The sequence below is a fragment of the Rhinolophus ferrumequinum genome, chromosome 13, assembly GCF_004115265.2.
Source record: "Rhinolophus ferrumequinum isolate MPI-CBG mRhiFer1 chromosome 13, mRhiFer1_v1.p, whole genome shotgun sequence".
Classification (NCBI taxonomy): domain Eukaryota; kingdom Metazoa; phylum Chordata; class Mammalia; order Chiroptera; family Rhinolophidae; genus Rhinolophus; species Rhinolophus ferrumequinum.
In genome coordinates, this window is record NC_046296.1 from 56,075,472 (window position 1) to 56,092,987 (window position 17,516).

At 54.2% G+C, this 17,516-nt stretch overlaps 1 protein-coding gene across 1 annotated transcript in view; it reads right to left on the reverse strand.

The window, feature by feature from the left end:
• The window catches only part of KLHL29 (kelch like family member 29), a 172,546-nt gene that overhangs the window by 133,634 nt on the left and 21,396 nt on the right, over positions 1 to 17,516 (reverse strand). The window contains 1 exon segment of the mRNA XM_033124873.1: positions 3,781 to 4,110. Within this exon segment, the coding sequence (XP_032980764.1) occupies positions 3,781 to 4,065 (285 nt within the window). The 5' untranslated portion in view covers positions 4,066 to 4,110.

Genomic DNA, 17,516 nt, shown 5'->3' on the forward strand with positions numbered 1-17,516 from the left:
ATAGAAGGGCTGGAGGGCATGTGTGCTGTGTTCCTCTTGGGCTCTGGGGACCTGTGTCCTGGAGGTTCAAAAGCTGATCTAGGTCCCAGGAAAGCAGTTTACAGGTCTGAGCAGTGAGTGTGAGAGAGAGAGAGAGAGAGAGAGAGAGAGATGCATCTGGCCAGGCCCTCCCACTGAGGTGGCCCAGGAATACGTGCTTGTCCAATTGGCCTTCATCAAAAACCTGCAAAAAGTTCTCAGGCCACAGAAAAATGAAGAAACAGAAAAATCAACTCAGGCCTGAAGGTAGCAGTGACAGAAAGAATCGTCATCCCCTCACTAACCAGCCGCGGGGAGCATAGCCAGCCTTGCCCATGCCTGCGATCTGGGACCATCCCCACGGCGTGGCAGAAGCAGCTCAGCAGTGGGAATGAGCTGGTGACCAGCCCACAGGGCTGGGGCATGACGCGGGAGGGGCAGGCTGTCTCTCCATTGGTGTGGTGGCGTGGGATACCGGCGGTGCTCACAGCCCCCAGGTCACGCGACATTACCCCTGCTCGATGTCCAGTCCAGGAGGGATGCTAAGGACTGACAGCACTGACACTTGTCCCTGAGAATCACCTTCTTGGGGACCTTTCTCTGAGTCCTCAGAGGTTGCTCTGGTCCACGCATGGCACTCACTGAGGAAGCCAGACCAATACATTCCAGCAGCCTCTCCCACACGCTGGGGCAGCTGGAACACACACAGAGGAACACACAGCTCAGCCCTTGGCTTCTACGCAGCTCTCTCCTCACACCCCTGCCTTCCACCAGAATGGGGTCTCACCCCGCTTACATACTGGGCTTTCCTTTGAGGAAAGGGCCGCATGGCTGGAAAAAGCTCTTAAGTCCCTTCGCTCCATCATCTGGCTTACCAGGTAGTGCGGACTCAGTTTCAGTGTGCGGCCCATCACATGCCCTCTTCCCTCCAGCCCCTCTTGCTGCCGTGTCTCTTTGGCCAGGTCATGCTTCTATGTCACAAGGTCAACTTGAGCCCCAACCATTAGGAAACACAATTTCATTTCCCCACCTGCTGGGGGCCTGGCTCCTGTTTCTTATCTGAAGACTTATCTTGTCCTCTTGGTGAGGCTAGAAATGATCACCTTTCTTTACCGTGGCATGGCCTTGTCGCCGCAGGCCTTACCTGGATGACAGTGACAGTGGTGATAGCGGTGACAGCAGCACCTATATAGGACTTACCACGTGGCAGGCTCAGCTCTGTGCTGAGCACTTTACCTGTGTTTTAAATCACAACCCTCACAATAGTTCTGGCAGGCAGGTACTGCTACCTATTCCCATTTTACAGAAGTGAGGCCCAGAGACGTTAGGTAACTTGCCCAGGGTTGCTCAGCTAGCAAGAGAGAGAGTGAAATTCAAATCCAGGCAGTGTGGCTCCAAAGTCTGCCTTTATCCACACGACTAAGCTGCCTCTGCCATTAATCTCAATGGGCCAGACGTTCTCGGGTCATTTGGTCCCAATCTCCAGGCCACAGATTCGTTCTAGCCCAGCCCATGACCTTACTGAGGGCATGACCCCCCCACCCCCCCAGTAAAGATTCCTCATTGTTGACCAGAAAGACCAGAGATTCCTCAGTTCAGGCCGCTGTCAACTGATGTGGTACCGGCACGGGACGAAACAAAGCCACTGGGGGACAGCAGTGCAGGGAGCAGCAGGATGGCCAGAATGGTAGAAAGGCACCACGGCTCAGACTCAGTAACAGTCCCCTGGACAGAAGCCACTGCTGGCTGCTGTCCTCACTGTCCCCTGCACACCCCATTCTCCTGAGCACCCCGAAGATTCCAGGGCCCAATCAAGCACCTTGGTTTGATCAGACAAGCCTCTGCAGGTATGCAACTGGGCTGGAGCTGGTTACAGCGGGAAATGTGCCAACGAGCTGGCTGTCCCCACAGGCATGAACTTTCGCCCCCTCTCCCCTCCCAGCCACCCAGCTCAGCTCTTTCCCAGCTGTTGTTTTCTGTCTGAGGCTGGGTTCCTTTCTTCCCATGTGCTGTGGTTTGGGGCTCGGCCAGTCAGGGATGGTGAATATGGAGCCAATAGAGAGCTGTGTGGGGAGGGCAGCCCTGTGGGGGGCCCTCGCTGCTGAGTCTCCTCCACTTCCCTTGCCTGGTAGAGCCCAAGCCCCTGCTCCAGGCACAGCCTGACGCCATCTCTAAAACGGCCCCCATCCTTGAGAGGGCAGAAACCATCAAGTGGACTCCCAGCTCCAGCTTTTCTCTCCCCACGTGGAGCCCCCAGCAGTCAGCTCCAGAAGCTGCCATTTTACAGATGGCCAACAGCTGGCCTTGCCAAGTGGTTGCCAGATGTGGCCGGCATGGCAGCCGGCTGGCTCCACTGGGCAGAGGTCACCGCATCGGCACAGTTCTGGGGGCTGGCACCCATGGGAGGAATGCGTTTGGTTAGTCGGGGGCAACATGCCCAAATAATCCTTCCTCCCCTCCCCTCCCATACAACATTCCTTCCCTCCCCACCTCAGTGGGGTGTTGTTTTCATAACAGGAAAATAAAATCAATAAGGCGCTGCAGCAAGATGCGCGCTGGCCTCCAGTAGCCCCATTGTCTCGGCCGCACCGGGCTCTGTGCCGGCAGCACTCACAGTTATTAATGGGAAGCAAGGCTGAAAGGGAGTTTTGAAAATCACAGAGACAAAGGCACAGCACACCTGGAGTGCGGCTTTCCAACACCACAGGCACCTCACAATGGCTGGAGCCAGGCTCCCTCCTTTAACTTCTCTGGCAACTTTTACGAAAGCAGGAAATAAAAGACTAGGCGTGTGCATGTGTGTGTACACACACGCGCGCGCGCACACACACACACACACACACTCTGGCCTGGAGAAGGATCCTGGGAGGGGCTCTGAATGGCTGGCAGAGGCAAAGGTGGGCTGTAGAGCCCCTGCTTGGCCGGCAGAGGGGACAGGATGGTAAGGAATGGGCTTCTTGCCAGCAGACATGGGCCCTGGGGCTCTGAGCAGCATGAGGGGGACCAGCTCAGCCCAAAGCCAGGCAAGAACCTTGGTGACATTTTCATTTCGATTCTTGGTTAACAACGCAGCCCAGTTTCTGCTGTCATTCCCGAGGCTGGAGCTGCCTCCAGAAGAGAGGGAATGACCTGGAGCTAACACCCCCAAGCCCGACTACTGGGGCCCGAAGCTTGGGCCCCCGTGGAAGGTCCAGGCTCACTGTGACCAGTTCTCACAGACTTGGGGTGCTTCAGTATCCTCAAGTGTAAGGTGGGGATGAAAAAAGTACTGATCGCACGCGGTTGTCTGAGGCTTGGACGAGACAATGGTGCGAGAATTCTCAGCACAGTGGTCAACAAGGTTTATGACCATTTATGATTTACTGCTAGTCAGTATTTTCTTGCAAACCCAAGTCACCAGTGTCCCCAGGGGGACTTGCCTGGACTAAATTCACTCATTTAGGGATTTTGTATTGCCAACGTGGGAGTTTCACTGTCATTTCACTCATTAAATAGCATTTAATCAACACGGCATAGGACAAGGAATAGCCTCAGCGCCTGCTTGTCTCCCTAACAGGTTAGTCACAGAAAGAGACATTATGGCAAATAAAACCATGCTAACTGAAACAGTAGCCTGGCCTTGCTCTGGGGGACACCGATACTCAGGAGAACGCAGTGTCCAGCGCACAGGCTGTAAGCCTACAGAGCTGGCCCGGGCCTCCAGGGCAAGCAGGGCCCACTCTGCCTGGCTTCTGCTCAGAGAGGACAGACACTAGGTCTTACCTTGGTGGTGACAGCAGAGGCAGAGCTGGCCACGAGGCTGGTGATGGCCTCACTGCTGCAGGTGGTGCAGGGAGCAGGGGCCGTGGCAGGCGTGGGCAGCCGGGAGGGCACCACTGGCAGTGGCAAGAGGCCAGGCCGGGCACTGAGGCTGCTGGCTGTGCTGCCACCGGCCCCGGCAGTGGCACTGCAGATGCTGGTGGTCCCATGCGTCCCGTTGGCACTCCACTCGCGGCGATCCCAGCCCACCCGGTAATCTCTTTCGAAGCGGCTGTGGTGCCGGGACATCTCGATGGGCCTCGGCGGCTCCTCACAGGGAAACAGAGGCCGGACCTGCTGGCACAGAGTGGAGAGGAGGGTGACTTAGACAAACATCGGCCCTGCTAGGACGCAAGGAGAGCAGCAACGCCCGTCAGCATCTATTAAGCACCTTCTCTGTGTGCAATAAAGAGCTTTCAAACGTTAGCTCATTTCTCATGCACAGCAAGCCCACAAAACATGGATCATTAGCCCCACGTCACAGACGAGGAATAAATGGTTTGTCCAGGATCACATGGCAAAAGTGTAGCAGACGGGATTTGAACCCAGTCGCAGTTTAAAGCAATGCTTTTTGCTCTGCGGTGTCACACCGCCCTGACTGGCATGGATGTGCATATTTTAATTATGGTTGGGATTTTATCTGGACATCCCCAGGCTGAAAGCAAGATCTGTTGGACTCCTCAGGCCACGCTTTCCTCAGTGATGGGGTGACAGCAGCCGTGTCTGTACCCTCACTTTATATTGGACCAGGCCCTTTACATAAACCTCACTGATCCTTACAGGAGCCATGCGTTGGAAAGGCATGGGTCAGCTCCCATTTAGGGACCAGGGACTGCACTAAGAATCAGTGATTCCCGTGAGGTCAGAGAACTAGAAGGTGAGAATGTGGCCAGGATTCTGGCCTTCCCGTCACAGCTCAAGGTAGGATACAAGTCTGAAAAGGTGTTAGGATTTCCTCGCTGGCACAAGAGACACCGTACTCCCTGGCCTCTGTTAACCAGACCATCTCCCACATGGCTTCCAGGAATATCCGAACATAAGGCCCTCCGTGTTGTCATGGAGACTTAGACAACCAGGATCCTCCCAGGGCCCTCTGCATCATGAGGACGGCATTTTCCTCAGCATTGTGGGGACTTGCCTGGCTCCCTGCCCAGCCAGGTCTGATGTCACCCTTGGTCAGAAAGGATGTAAAGACCTAGGAGAGGCTGTCTCTGTCAGAGAGGCCACAGCGAGGCAGAGGCCACAGATGGGCAAGTTCGGGTGGCGTCTTCCGTGCACATCACATACCCAGCCCCGGCCAGGGCTCAGGCAGGATTTGCTTTTCTTTGACTCTTCCATTCTCCAACCATGTCCTGTGTCGGGTGAGTGCCTGGAGGTCAAGGGCAGCTCCTGGCTCATTTTCCCATCTTTCCAGTTCAGCTCGGCCCTGGTGGGAGATTCTGGAATTATTGGCTACTGGATGGACAGGCCACTTTGTCTTTTTTTTTTTTTTTTTTAATTTCTATCAAGCCCGATCCTATTCTGGCCTTTGCACATCCAGACCTAGTTGTCAATTTCTAATGCCACAGAGCTAGAGCCTGGGCCCAATCCCAATAACCTGCTACCTATGTCCTTCTTGTGAGGTTGGTCAGGCCCTGGCAGCAACTGTCCCTTCCCTTGGCACTGTCCCCTCTACCAGGCACATGGAGCAGACCTGAGCTAAGCCTATAGGCCCACGTGAAGCAGAGCTCACCATGACGTCTTAACCTTGGGGGATGGGTACACCATTTACTTTGTCATTATGCTTCACAGCTTACACAATGCCACAACAATTTTTAAAAAATCTATTCAATGTTACATAATAAAAGATAAAAATGAATCCCCTCTTTGACCACCCCTTTTCTTCAGGGAGTTGTCTAAACTTAGCTCTCGTCACTTGTCCTCCTCCTACTCTCACTGTGACCTGCTCCGAAGTAACTTTTGCTCTGGCCATGCCTTGGGAGCCATTCTCACCAACGTCCTGAAGGAGCTGCTGATTCAATCCAAGGGGACATTGACGCCTTGTCTTTCTTGACTTCTCCCACATTTGGCGTGGTTGATCTCCTCTCTCTCTTTCTGGAAACTTCTTCTTGGTGGTTCCCGTGACTCCATGCTCCCTCCTAGTTTTCCTCCTCCCTCTCTGCTACTCCTCCTTATTCTCCTTCGCAGACTGTTCTTTCTTGGCTTAGCCTTGAAGGTCCACCTTTTCTCTTCCTCTTTTCTCACCCTACACACCCTCCCTGGATAACCTCATTCAGCTGTCTCCTCTTTACCGATGACTCTCCGTCCTAAGTACCACAACCGCCGTCCTACTGCCTGCAGCACACCTTTACCTGGCTGCTCCACAGGTATGTATGTATGTCCCTAAATTAACTCATTATTCTTTTGCCCAGACACTCATCCTCAGGAATTCCCTTTCTTAGAGAAAGCCATTCCCTTTCCCCATCTCCATCTCCATATTTGACAGGGTGGTCTTCGGCCCCAAGTTCCTTCTCAAATCTGCGCCCATTGCCATCTGCACATCCACCACCCCAATTCAATGTTTTCCACACAGATTTTCTCACCCAGTCTTCCTCCCTCCAGCCTCTCTCTTCTGATCCATTCTCTATCCAAGTGCCCTCATCACATTTGAAAGCACAAATCTGATCACAATACTTTATGCTCCTGCTTTAAATCCTGTCTTTCAGAGTAAGGTCCAGACTCCTCAGGGTGGCCCAGAAGATTTGAGGAGCTGGGCTGGGGCCCTTGCTAGCATCACGTTCACATTTGCTGCCCCAGAGGCAATGCCCGGCCTTTCCAAATGTCTTGTAGTATCTGAAGGCATCTCTGTCAGCTCCTCTGCAAGGATGGCCTCTCTCCCTCCCCTTGGCTAAGTCCTGCTTATCTGTTAGGACTCAGCGCAGACACCCACTCTCCTAGGAGGCTGCATTGACCCCCTCCCTCCGGGACTGGCAAGAGGCCTCTCTATCCCCTGAACACCCAGCGACATTCACCCACCCACCACAGATGGCTGTTGTATATTTGCTACCTTGAAAAAAGGAAATCATCTCCTTCCAGCTGGTAAGGGTGGAGATGAGGAGGGCAGATTCTGCGACATGCCCACAGGCGACAAGCCTGCTTGGGATCAGGTCAAAGGGGCCTGCCTCCTTCGCCCCAGTGAAACCTTTGACCCCAATAACACCTGTCTGCTTGCTGTCTCAGGGACTCCCTTCTGGACCACACAGTGGCTCCACAGCTCTCCCAGTCCCAGCCTCTACCTCACACCACCCCCACCCTACCGCTCATCTGCTCAAGTCTCCTTAAAATGCTAGAGAGAAGATGGAGACTCAGGCAGCTGCAGGCCACACAATCTGGTTTCAGCCTCATGAAGTGTATTCAAAACAAAGGTCAACCATTTGCACGCCAGGTTTGGGTTGGACTTCATTCCTCAATTTAATTTCTCCTTTCAAATGGAATGAAAGAAATGTGTTGCACAGTTTACCCTGGGCAAGACGGCAGAGAGCCAGCTCCGAGGTAGCAACTTAAGTATTTCCTGCTGGGCACAGAGCCAACACGTCAAAAAGGTCCCGTGTGCCCACACGTGTACCCGGGCTGGTTGTGGCGGGGGCAGCAGGAAGCCTTCCACGGGTCAGGAGGAGGTATCTCAGACAAGATGAGACTGGTGAAGCAATTACAGACTAAACACATAAAAATGCTTCCTCGTCAAGGTGGGCACCTTTCCCTGGCAGGCTGCCTGTGAACTGGCAGAGGCTGGCCTGGGCCCCTTCATCAAGACATGAAGGGGGTCTGGGCAGCGGCCATTCCTCTGAGTGCGTGTGTGGGGCTGTTTATAAAGAAACCAGGACTCTGGGTGGCAACTATTTAAATTACATGCACATGTATGAAGAAAAAGCTCCGGGGTCTAGAAAATCTTGGATTATGGGTGGAGGCAGGCCATGCCAAGGGCCAGGGTGGAGAGGCTTCAGTGCAGGTCCTGGGTTAAATCTGAGAGGTCTGCCAGAGGTGGGCGTTTTATATGCGAAACTTGGCTCTGGCCTCGGGGATCCTGTGTGGCCAAGCTGTTTCTCCACCACGGGTGCTGTCCTTTGCACTGTCCCAGGGACACTGGGCTGGCAGAGAGAAGGGAAGGGAGGCTGGACCCTTCCAGGGGAGAGCTGAGCCCCATTTTTGCTTGCCTGAAGTCTCATGTTTGCACAGAACCTTCCAGTTCATAAAATGCCTGCACCTCCACCATCTTACATGGTGGCCCCATGTGTAGACATCTAGGTTTTCACTTCTCAGAGCCAGACCCAGATTCAGAGAAGGTGGAACCTGGGCCCAACATACCCCTAAGGAAGTCGGCCTGGCCTTCTGGTTTCCAGTTCCCTTCTCTTTGCACATACCTCTCCTCCTCCAGGGAGCAGAGACGGGGGAAGCACAGGACATCCTGAGAATCAGAGCAAATGTGAAGCTGCAGGTGGACATGTCACCATGCACATGCCTGATGGGAGGTACTTCTGTGACTGTCTGGCCATCGGCCCCACTGCTCGCACTGCAGCTGCCCGTTCAGAGCCACACAGGCGCACCCCCAAACCTAAGGACAGAGTCCCAGCATCCAGGAAACGCAGCAAGGCCACACCAACCAGCTCTGTGGAAACCCAACTACCCCACGACTGAGATGATCCCTCAGAAGTGGCACAGAGGCCACCCTAGGTGCAAAAGTAGCACCCCCTGCTCCCCACGAGTAAGGTCTTTTGGATTCCTCTCTGGGAGAGAGTGAGGGGTCTATTCCTGCTGCTTGCCCTGCTCCTGAGGGATGAGGCACAAGGACCCATGACTGCTCACTGTTCCCCAGAAAGGGTGCTCCCCTCAGGCGGGGCCGTCCCAGGGCTTCCACAACCCTGCTTCACCCTTGGGCTCCCCTTTCATCAGGAGTGAACAGAAGTGGGCTTCCCTGCCTGCTGGCCACTGGGCCAAGTCCCCAGTTTGGCAAGCGCCACTAGGGCACCAGGGCTTCAGGAATGAATGAGTGACCACCCGCCCTGAGGCTTTTTGGGTTCCCTTGGAGGAGATGCCAGATTGCTGACCAGGATAAAAACTAAATGACAACACTGCCTCAGCCCTGACTTCTTCTGAGCTCCTCTCCCAAACCTTTGCCCAAGGCCTGTCCCTGAAACCCCGATCGCCCTGTCACTCTCTTCTCTCTCCGCTCCTGATACCCATACACAACACATGCCTGGGGCCTCCACTCTGTACCCCAACCTCTTTCCTCAGTTTTGCTGCAGCCTCTCAAAAGGAGCATCCCCCAGGTAGCAGAGCGCACTCATGGGTACCAGATCCTAAGGTTAGGGGGCAGAAAAGACAGACCTGCAACTCCAAGACCACCAGGAACCAGGCAGGACTCTGCGAGGAGGACAAAGGACACTGTCAATTCTGAAGCTGTGCGTGGTCTGGTGTCTGGAACACACAGCCATGGACTCCCTAAGATCCCCTGTGCTAGGTGGCCGGGACCTTGTAGGGAGCTGTTAGCCAGGGCTATTGAGAAACCAACCAGAGACAGGGCTGGGAGGAAGGGCATCCTCAGCTGAGCATCCATGCCCTCGGGGACCTCCGACCAGGAACCCCAGGGCCTGCCTTGAGAGATGGGCTTCTCCCGTAGCTCAGGGGCTCCCTCACGGAGTCAGGCCCAGGCTTACGGACAGCTGGCCATCCAGGGCGTGGGGATGGCCTGGAGGAGGGGACTGGGCTGCCCCCAGGCTCAGCCCTGGTGCCCGGGTGGTGTCTCTGTACTTCCGTCTCCTGGACCCTTGCCGGATACCAGATCAGTAGCCCTGCTACACAGATTTGCCTCAACATGAATAATTCATGAGTAAATAATGAAGAGTTTCATGTGTCACAGTCATTTGTGTGGTCCATGTGGGGCTGTGGCGGGTGGTCATGGTCCAGGAGCTCTGTGTCCAGGGACCTGCTCAGTGTGCTCTGCAGGCTGGTCGTGGCCCACACCTACTGCCACGTCCCCTGTGCACATGCTGTGCTCAGGATCACAGGTGGCTAGTGACCCTTCCCTCGTCCTTGTCACTAAGGCACTTGGTGGAGCAGCTGCCGGCTATGAGGACCCTGAGGCGTGATTAATCCACAGAAAGGTGGGGAGCCCACACTGCCTCCACACAGGGAGCTGAGGACAGAGCCGTGGACTGTCCAGCCCCGAATGGAAAATGTATGATTGCCTCATGTGGGGGAGACGTGCCGCCAGGTCGGGTGGAACAGTCCGTGCCCGTCTTTCTTATTTTCATTTCCCTCTCGGCATCTTTTAGCCTTTCTTCTGGATCAAAATAATAAACACCAGCCAGAACGCCATCTTGGCAAATGCAACACAAAGGAATTGTCTGGGTGGTTCTGGAGAAGCTGGCCAGGACTTGGCACAGACTGTTAGCTGGAGCTGGGGGTGCCCCATGGAAATGCCTCTCTGCTTCCCGGGGACACTTCAGCTCCTATTGAACCCCATCCTCACAGCAACTCTGAAGACTTGCTTCTGGCAGAGGCCGGGCAGCGGGCAGCCAGCCTCCTCCTGCAGGAGGCCTTCTCTGACCAGCCCTCTCTTCTCAGTTCACATAGGCAGGCCTACGACCCAGGGATGGACTGGCACATTCCACCCCACATGGGAGTGCTCCTGCAAGGGTGCACCCTAAAGCAGGACCCCTTTCTCGATTTCCCTCAGGTAGCTGACTGAGCATAGGCTGCGTTCCTGGGGTGGGGCTCAGGAAATGCTTCCGGAGGAAAGCAGCAGAGGTTTCCAGCTTGGAGCCCATGGTAGGGTGGGGACTAGGCTGAGGTGAGAAAGGTGCCTAGGGTGACAAATGCCAGGAGGCGACCCCGGCAGGGTCTGTCCTGCATTTGCACAGCCCTGAAAGCCAGGCTTCCTTACATTTTGCCTCCCCCACTTTGCCCCAGTCCTGGACCTGCATAGCCAATCCCAAGGGTGAGGTATTCCTCAGGGGGTACATGTATTCAGCACCTCCAAGTGGACATGAAATGTGCAGGTAGCGGGAGCCAGTGCACGTGCCAGCCTGGGCACAAGGCCCCATTTCAATCCTTTGGACCAACTCAGAAACCAAGGCGCCAGTGAATTGAACAGCCTTTGTTGTCACACTTGACCTGTGCTCTGAGAGGGCCTTTCCCTTCCACTTCGCCTTGCGAGCCAGGAGCGACCACCTTCCTGTGTGACACTCCCTCCCTACCCCTGCATCCTGCCATCACCAGTCACCTTGCTATCAGGCCGCACTCAGCAGGGCCAGTGTGGAGACTGACCAGCCCAAGCGCCAGGTTCAGGTGGTGCCTCCCAGCCCTGCTGCTTAGATTCCAGCAGGTTTCGCCAAGACCTGGTGCAGTGCCAGGGCCTGACACAACCAAGCATCCGCCAGGCTGAGGAGGGGGCAGGGGAGGCAGGGAGGCCACAGCTCGGGGATCTCTGACCTCCCCTTCCACTCCCCAGGCAGCATCAGTATCTGTCACAGAGGGCTTTAGGGCGTCATCTTCATCTTAAAAAAAGACAGGCACAGGGGGTGGGCTCAAGTTCTTGTGGACAGAGGTGACTGGTCACGGGTGGACACTGGGTGGCCAAGGGCAGCCTGAGGCTCAGGCCGTGCAGACGCTGATGCAGTGGCTTTCGTCTGCCCAGCCCACCAGCTCACTGCTCTGGCACCACACCCACAAGAACTCAAGTCCACCCTGTGCTCTGCCCATCTGTCCCAGGCCACCTCCCTGTCCCCCTTCGGCCCCACGCTAGCCCAAAGCGATTGAGCCAACTTCATGTGCCTTTTAGTATCCTAAGCCAGCGAGAGACTGGGCTAAATCCTTCCTGAACCAAAGTGCCAGACAACCTTTGGGGTGTCTCCACAAGGGTGTAGTTTGACCCTACTCAGCAGGGGAGGGCGGGCAGAGGTCCAGCATTAAGCCCAGCAGCGGTCACAGCAACTACAGCGTGGCCTTCTGAGCCACAGTCCTGCTTCTTCACACATCAGAGACTAAGAGAGCCACCAGGTCATCTGCCCCTCACAACATCCCGGTGGGTGGTGTAGATAGGGGTGCACTGATACATTTTGTAAGTGGACAAAATGGAGAGCATGAAGACGAGGGCCTCAGGAGGGCCAGGAGCGTGGCCTGAGTCCCCCTACCTGGAGCTCCGTTTGTGGTTTGCAGCACTGCACCACCTGGGGGCTTGTTAGAAATGCAGAACCTCACGCCCCGCCCCAGCAGTAAGGAGTCAGAATCTGCATTTTTAACAAGGTGGGGGTGGGGTGGAGTGCCATGGTGGGGAAGAGACTCAAGTGCTGGTTAGAGCCGGCAATGCACCAGCCTGAGATCTGGCCCTTAGCAGGACAGGTGTGGACCCTAGGTAGCCAGGCAACCTGATGCGCTGGCCGTGCTCCTTACTGCTCCGTGGTTCTCAGAGGGCCCGGGGGGGTGGGGGCAGAGGTTTTTTTTTTGGAAAAGCCATACTCCATAATCACAGTGCTTAATACATGGCCTAAAAAGACACAGGCTTCAAAACGCTTTTCTGATGACAGTTTTCAGGGAAAAAGCCACTGATTCCTTTTCTGGGCACAACTGCTCGTGCAAAAAGCAATCTCCCTGCCTCGGGAATGTGGTATCCAGTGTCCGTTTTAGATGAACAATATTAAAAGAACAAGCCTCCCATTTCGCTCCCTTCCCAGGTGCACCTCTGATTTGAGAAATTCTGGCTGTGGGTTTTGATGGAGTGATTTTTTTTCTTTTTTTTCAAAAAGACACACATGATTCAGAGACTTTTCTCATGGGACTAATTGACTAGGCATTTGTGCTATTGCTACTGGTGTAAATCATTATAATGGTGATAATGAAAAATAACAAAGATATTGGAAATGACGGTTGGCAACATAATCTCAGCATAAACTGAGGGAAGAAGGGAAGCATGTATAAAGGAGGGGCCCCTAAACATCAGGGCTGATGAGGCGGCTGTGGAGGGCGGGTCTGGTTTGGTTGCTCAGAGGAGGATTAACCAGAGTTATCACGAGTCACCATCTTTGCTCCCTCCAACTCCTTGTTCTTGGTGGCTCCACGGAGAATGAAAACACCAAAATCTGGAGCCTGCTTTCTCACGGTCCTGCAAACAGAAGACTGCAGCACTGGGAGCTACACTTTGCAGTTACTCCCTTCTCTGAGCTGTCCTGCCTTCTTGCAACCCACACCTGATTATTCTGAAACTTGCAGAATTGACTAATTCAGTGAGATCTCTCTTCACAGCAAATGGTCTTCATCAGTGACCCAAGCTGATGAACGAATCCTACTCAGTGCCTGGAGTCAGACCCAGAGCAAGAGTTGCAAAGAAGGAAGACTGATGTTCGCTCTCTATTTGGCTGCCAAAAATGCTCTTGCAATTTGCTTTTTTCTAGACAAGAGTCTATTCAAAAGTCTATTTGGAAACATTAGGGAACGGCCGTCACATCATACTGCCTGTGACAGGATATTATCTTCTTTGGGAGAGACTCGACTGCTCTTTTATTTCCCCAAGTAAGGAGCGTCTGGGCTGATGGCTGAAGAATTGCTCCGAGGGCTGGGGACATTAAAATCTTGTCCAGAGTAAATGTGCAACCGACAGCCGCTTCAGCATGCAGCACATGTAGAACCTTCACTGGTGTTAGTGTGAGCTGGCTGCTTTCTCATCTCCATCTCTGGTGGGACCTGGGAGGGGATCCTGCTTATCCGAATCCCTCCCCGGAAACCAAGAAGCAGCTGACTTCCTCTTCTGGCTCTACTTTCACGAGTTAGGACTCTGTGCCCCTTTGCCCCTCCCAAACAAGCCGCTAGGCGGGTTAATACATGTTCTGCTCTTTCCTCTTCAAATCACATCAAATTCACTAACCACCCTTTTCCTCCTCATGCCCAGCTCTGTGCGAGATCCTGAAAGCAGAAAAGGACGGGCTCCTGCCTTTAGGGAAATGCTCAGGAGGAGAGTGCCTGGCTGGGCTCAGGGGAGGGAGTGGCCAGTCTGGGCTGGAGCGGGCAGGGCAGGGTAGGTCAGGTGTGCCTCTGGAGCCAGGATAGTCCAGCTTCCTGGGGTTCCACTCATTTCAGAAAACAGACTGTACTTGAGCTAGGACAGTATGAGGGCAGGCACATGGATGATGGAATAAATGCAGTGTCCAAGGATGGAAATCCAGCTTTGCCCGCCACACATCTGACCTGCTGAGCTCCCCACATATATGGGCTGTAAACGCCTCTCCTCCACAGAGAGGGGTGCCACAGAGCTCTCCCCTTTGACACTGAAGGGAAGCTGAAGGTCCTCATTGCTTCCTCCAGGAAAAGCAGGGAAGAGGAGGAGTGCTTCGGGCCATGTGGGAGAGACTTTCGTCCCCTGGTTCCGGCCACTGACCCCTTGTTTTAGTCACTCCCCTGTTGACCTTTCTACCAAGGGCCAGGCTTTTCTCAGACCTCACAGCCTCTTTGGCCCTCATTTGGGGAGCTGCTGCCTTCTCTTGAAGTACTTGCTTCAGATTTTCACTGTCTTGATTCTATGTCCGTGTTTTTAATTTAATTTAATTAAAAAAAAAAAAAAACAACCCACCCAGACCAGAGGGCAGCCTGTTGTGAGGTTATGTGTTTTATCACCACCCAAGCATGCAAATGAAGCAGCCTCTGTTGACAAGTTCACGTCTCCAGTGTAGAACTGGCTGTTTGAACAGCTTGTGTGCAGTAATTGAAACATAGATTTTTGTTGCCTTTCTGTTTATTTTTAGATTAACCAAGCAGAGATGCTTGGCTTCCAGGCTACCCCACTGCTACCCCTGTCAGGCAGCCTGGGAGCATGGGCCCCTGCCTACCAGCAGCAAGGACCACTATGTGCCCTCTAGGGTCCCCCATCCTGGGTTTGTCTTGCACCTGACTCTGGGTTTGGTCTTCACCAAGGCAGGGAAGCTGATGAATGCAGGATGCCTGCTGGCTATTTCCCTAACTCCCAGGTCCCTGAAGCCTGCCTCCATCACCACCATGCTTAATGCTCACAGCAGCTCTGGGGGCAGACACCCCCTTGGACAGCAGTGGTAACTGAGGCACAGTGTTAGGGCAGAGATGGAGCTAGACTCCAGACCTGCTATTATTCCCAGGGCAAGGGGGCTCCGACACAGGAAGGGCTAGGGGCTCAAAGAAGATTCTCTCAGGGTCAGATTCCTAGTTGTGCTACTGTTTAAAAATGATGGTCACATCTGTCTGGATAGGTGGGTTACAATGTGATGACAAACAGCCCTGATTTCAGCGGCTTAAACTACAGTGTGTGCTTTTCACTTATGCTACGTGGTCACTACTGGTCAGCTGGGGGCCCTGCTCCAAGACATCCTCCTCCAGCACCCACACAGGGAAAGTGGTCCTCACTGGGGATCTGCTGGCCACGGTGGCAAAGGGAAGGAGGGCTTGGGGAACCAGAGGCGGTGTGTGCGTGTGTGTTTACAGAGTGCCTGAGTTCCCCTCTGAACCCTGCAGCATCCCTGACTCCCTCCATCTCAGCATCAACTACATTCACTTGACATTCTGCGATTTTTATCTTTCTATCCTAGGAGGCTGGCAGCTCCCTGCAGGCAGAGCCTGCCTCCTCCTCATTTCATTGTCCCAGGGCCTGCCCCAGGCTGGGTGTAATGCTAGCCGCTAATATTCACTGAGCTGACCTGCCCCAGGGGGGTTCTTCTCCCAGTGGGGTATCTGCATCCCTTGAGGCCTTCCTCTGTGCCACCTCTTCCTGGAAGCCCTCCCAGACCACCCAGATAGTAGGGATAGCCACGCAGGGCCTCCCCTGGCATCTAGCACTGCTCTCTTCTCATTATGGATCCTATGAAATGATCGTCATGGTTTTATTAAACAGGCTGAACTCAGTGGAATAGCAGCAGCAAACATTTATTTTTCTCCCACTATTTTCCTTCGAACTACTCTGTTGGATCCAAATGGTTGTTTTCTTTTCTTTTGGGGGGAGTCACTTTTGGGTACTACTACTACTATTATTATTACTATCATTCTATTATTATTATTACTGTCACTGCTGCTGCTACTACTTCTGCTACCGAGAGCTGACGTTTACTGAGCATGTACTGTGTGCACGGCACCATGCTAAGGGCCGTCTGTCTGTGCATCAATTTTTTCATCTTCAGACCAAACCCATGAGGAGGGTATTTTTATTAAATGGAAGCACAGAGAGGCTTAAGTAACTTATAGGTTTAAGTGACCTATATGGCCACCCAGCTAGTAACTGGCAAGGTCAAGTCTAAAACCAATGTCACCCTTGGCTTCTCCCTAGCCCGCTCCCATCTTGCATCAGAACTTTGATCTTCTATCCAATTCAGAGCTCCTCCCTGGTCCAGCTTCCTCGGACCCAGGCTCAGAATCCTGTCACGGGGCGGTCCTCTCCAGGGCCTGCCTGCTTCCTACTCACTAACTGCTGCTTCTGGCTTCCCCACAGTGGCCAGGAGGGAGACTGAGAGGACAAAGGCAAGGTATGGCCAGAGCACCACCTGCAGAGGTGGCCTCTGTGAGTCAGAGACCCAATGCTGGCTCTGCTGCCAGTGGGCACTGTGGTGGGTTCTTTGTGGGAGTGGCTGGAAAGGTCTGGCTGTGCTCCCTGTATGGCTATGCTCCCTGAGGGTGCTCCCTGTGTGGCTCTTCCAAGGTGGCTCAGGTCTGGCTCCCTTGTGCAGTGTCCACTCTGGAAGCATGACCATGACATTACCTCGCCTGACCAACTCTGGTCTGGCAGAGTCAGACACTGCCTTGGTGCCCCCAGGGCCAGAGAACACAGGTCACATCCTCCCAGGTGCTGCAGTCTCAGGTAGCACCAGGTCCTGTGGAGGATTGGCACCTCCCAGGAGGGGAGGGAAAAGCCTCAGCACTCCCTCCTAGGAAAACTGTCTTCTCTGGAATGTTATTCCCTGTAGTCATCACCAGACATTCCTAACTTATGGGCTGGAGGAGGCAGGGAGGGAGTCCTGGGGCTACCTAGCTCCCTTTTTTAATGTGCGGACACTGGGCCTTGTCCGAGACAGACTCCAACACACAGGAACAGTCTAACTTAACATCCTGCTATAGATGCTCAGTCCTTCTCCAGCTCAGTGCTCACCTCTTCCAAGAAGCCTTCCTGATGGCACAGGTTCCTCTGCCACTTCACCCTTTGGCCCTGCTCCCTTCTAGCCCTTGTTCTACAGGGTCCCACATACTAAGTTCTGAAAACACACAGCACTGGCTACTCCCCACTGACTGCCTGGGTGGAAACCTTACTTACACCCATCAGTCATGTCCTTTGTCCACAGTCACATTTGTGCAGGTCCCAGCTGCACAGAGCTCGGTGCCAGGGTCTACTGATGGCAAGGGAGTGGGCACCCTGAGGACAGTTGGGGATGACAGGGTGAGGGCCACTGACCGGGTGCTGGGGAGCTGTCTGCAGGCCCGCTCTCAGCTGCAGCAGCCCCTGGGAGGGGGTGAGACGGCTATCTGTTCGCAGCTCAGCCCAGTCTACACGCACAAGCAGTCCATTTACAGAGGGCCAGCCTGCAGCCGGGATCCAGAGCAGGGCTGACCCCACACTGTCTGGGTTTAACAAAGGCTGCTGCAGAGGTCTGGGCTTGGATGGGGAGGGAGGAAGGGAGACCCTGCCTGAGGCTGGGGGTCTCGGGTGTCAGATACCGACC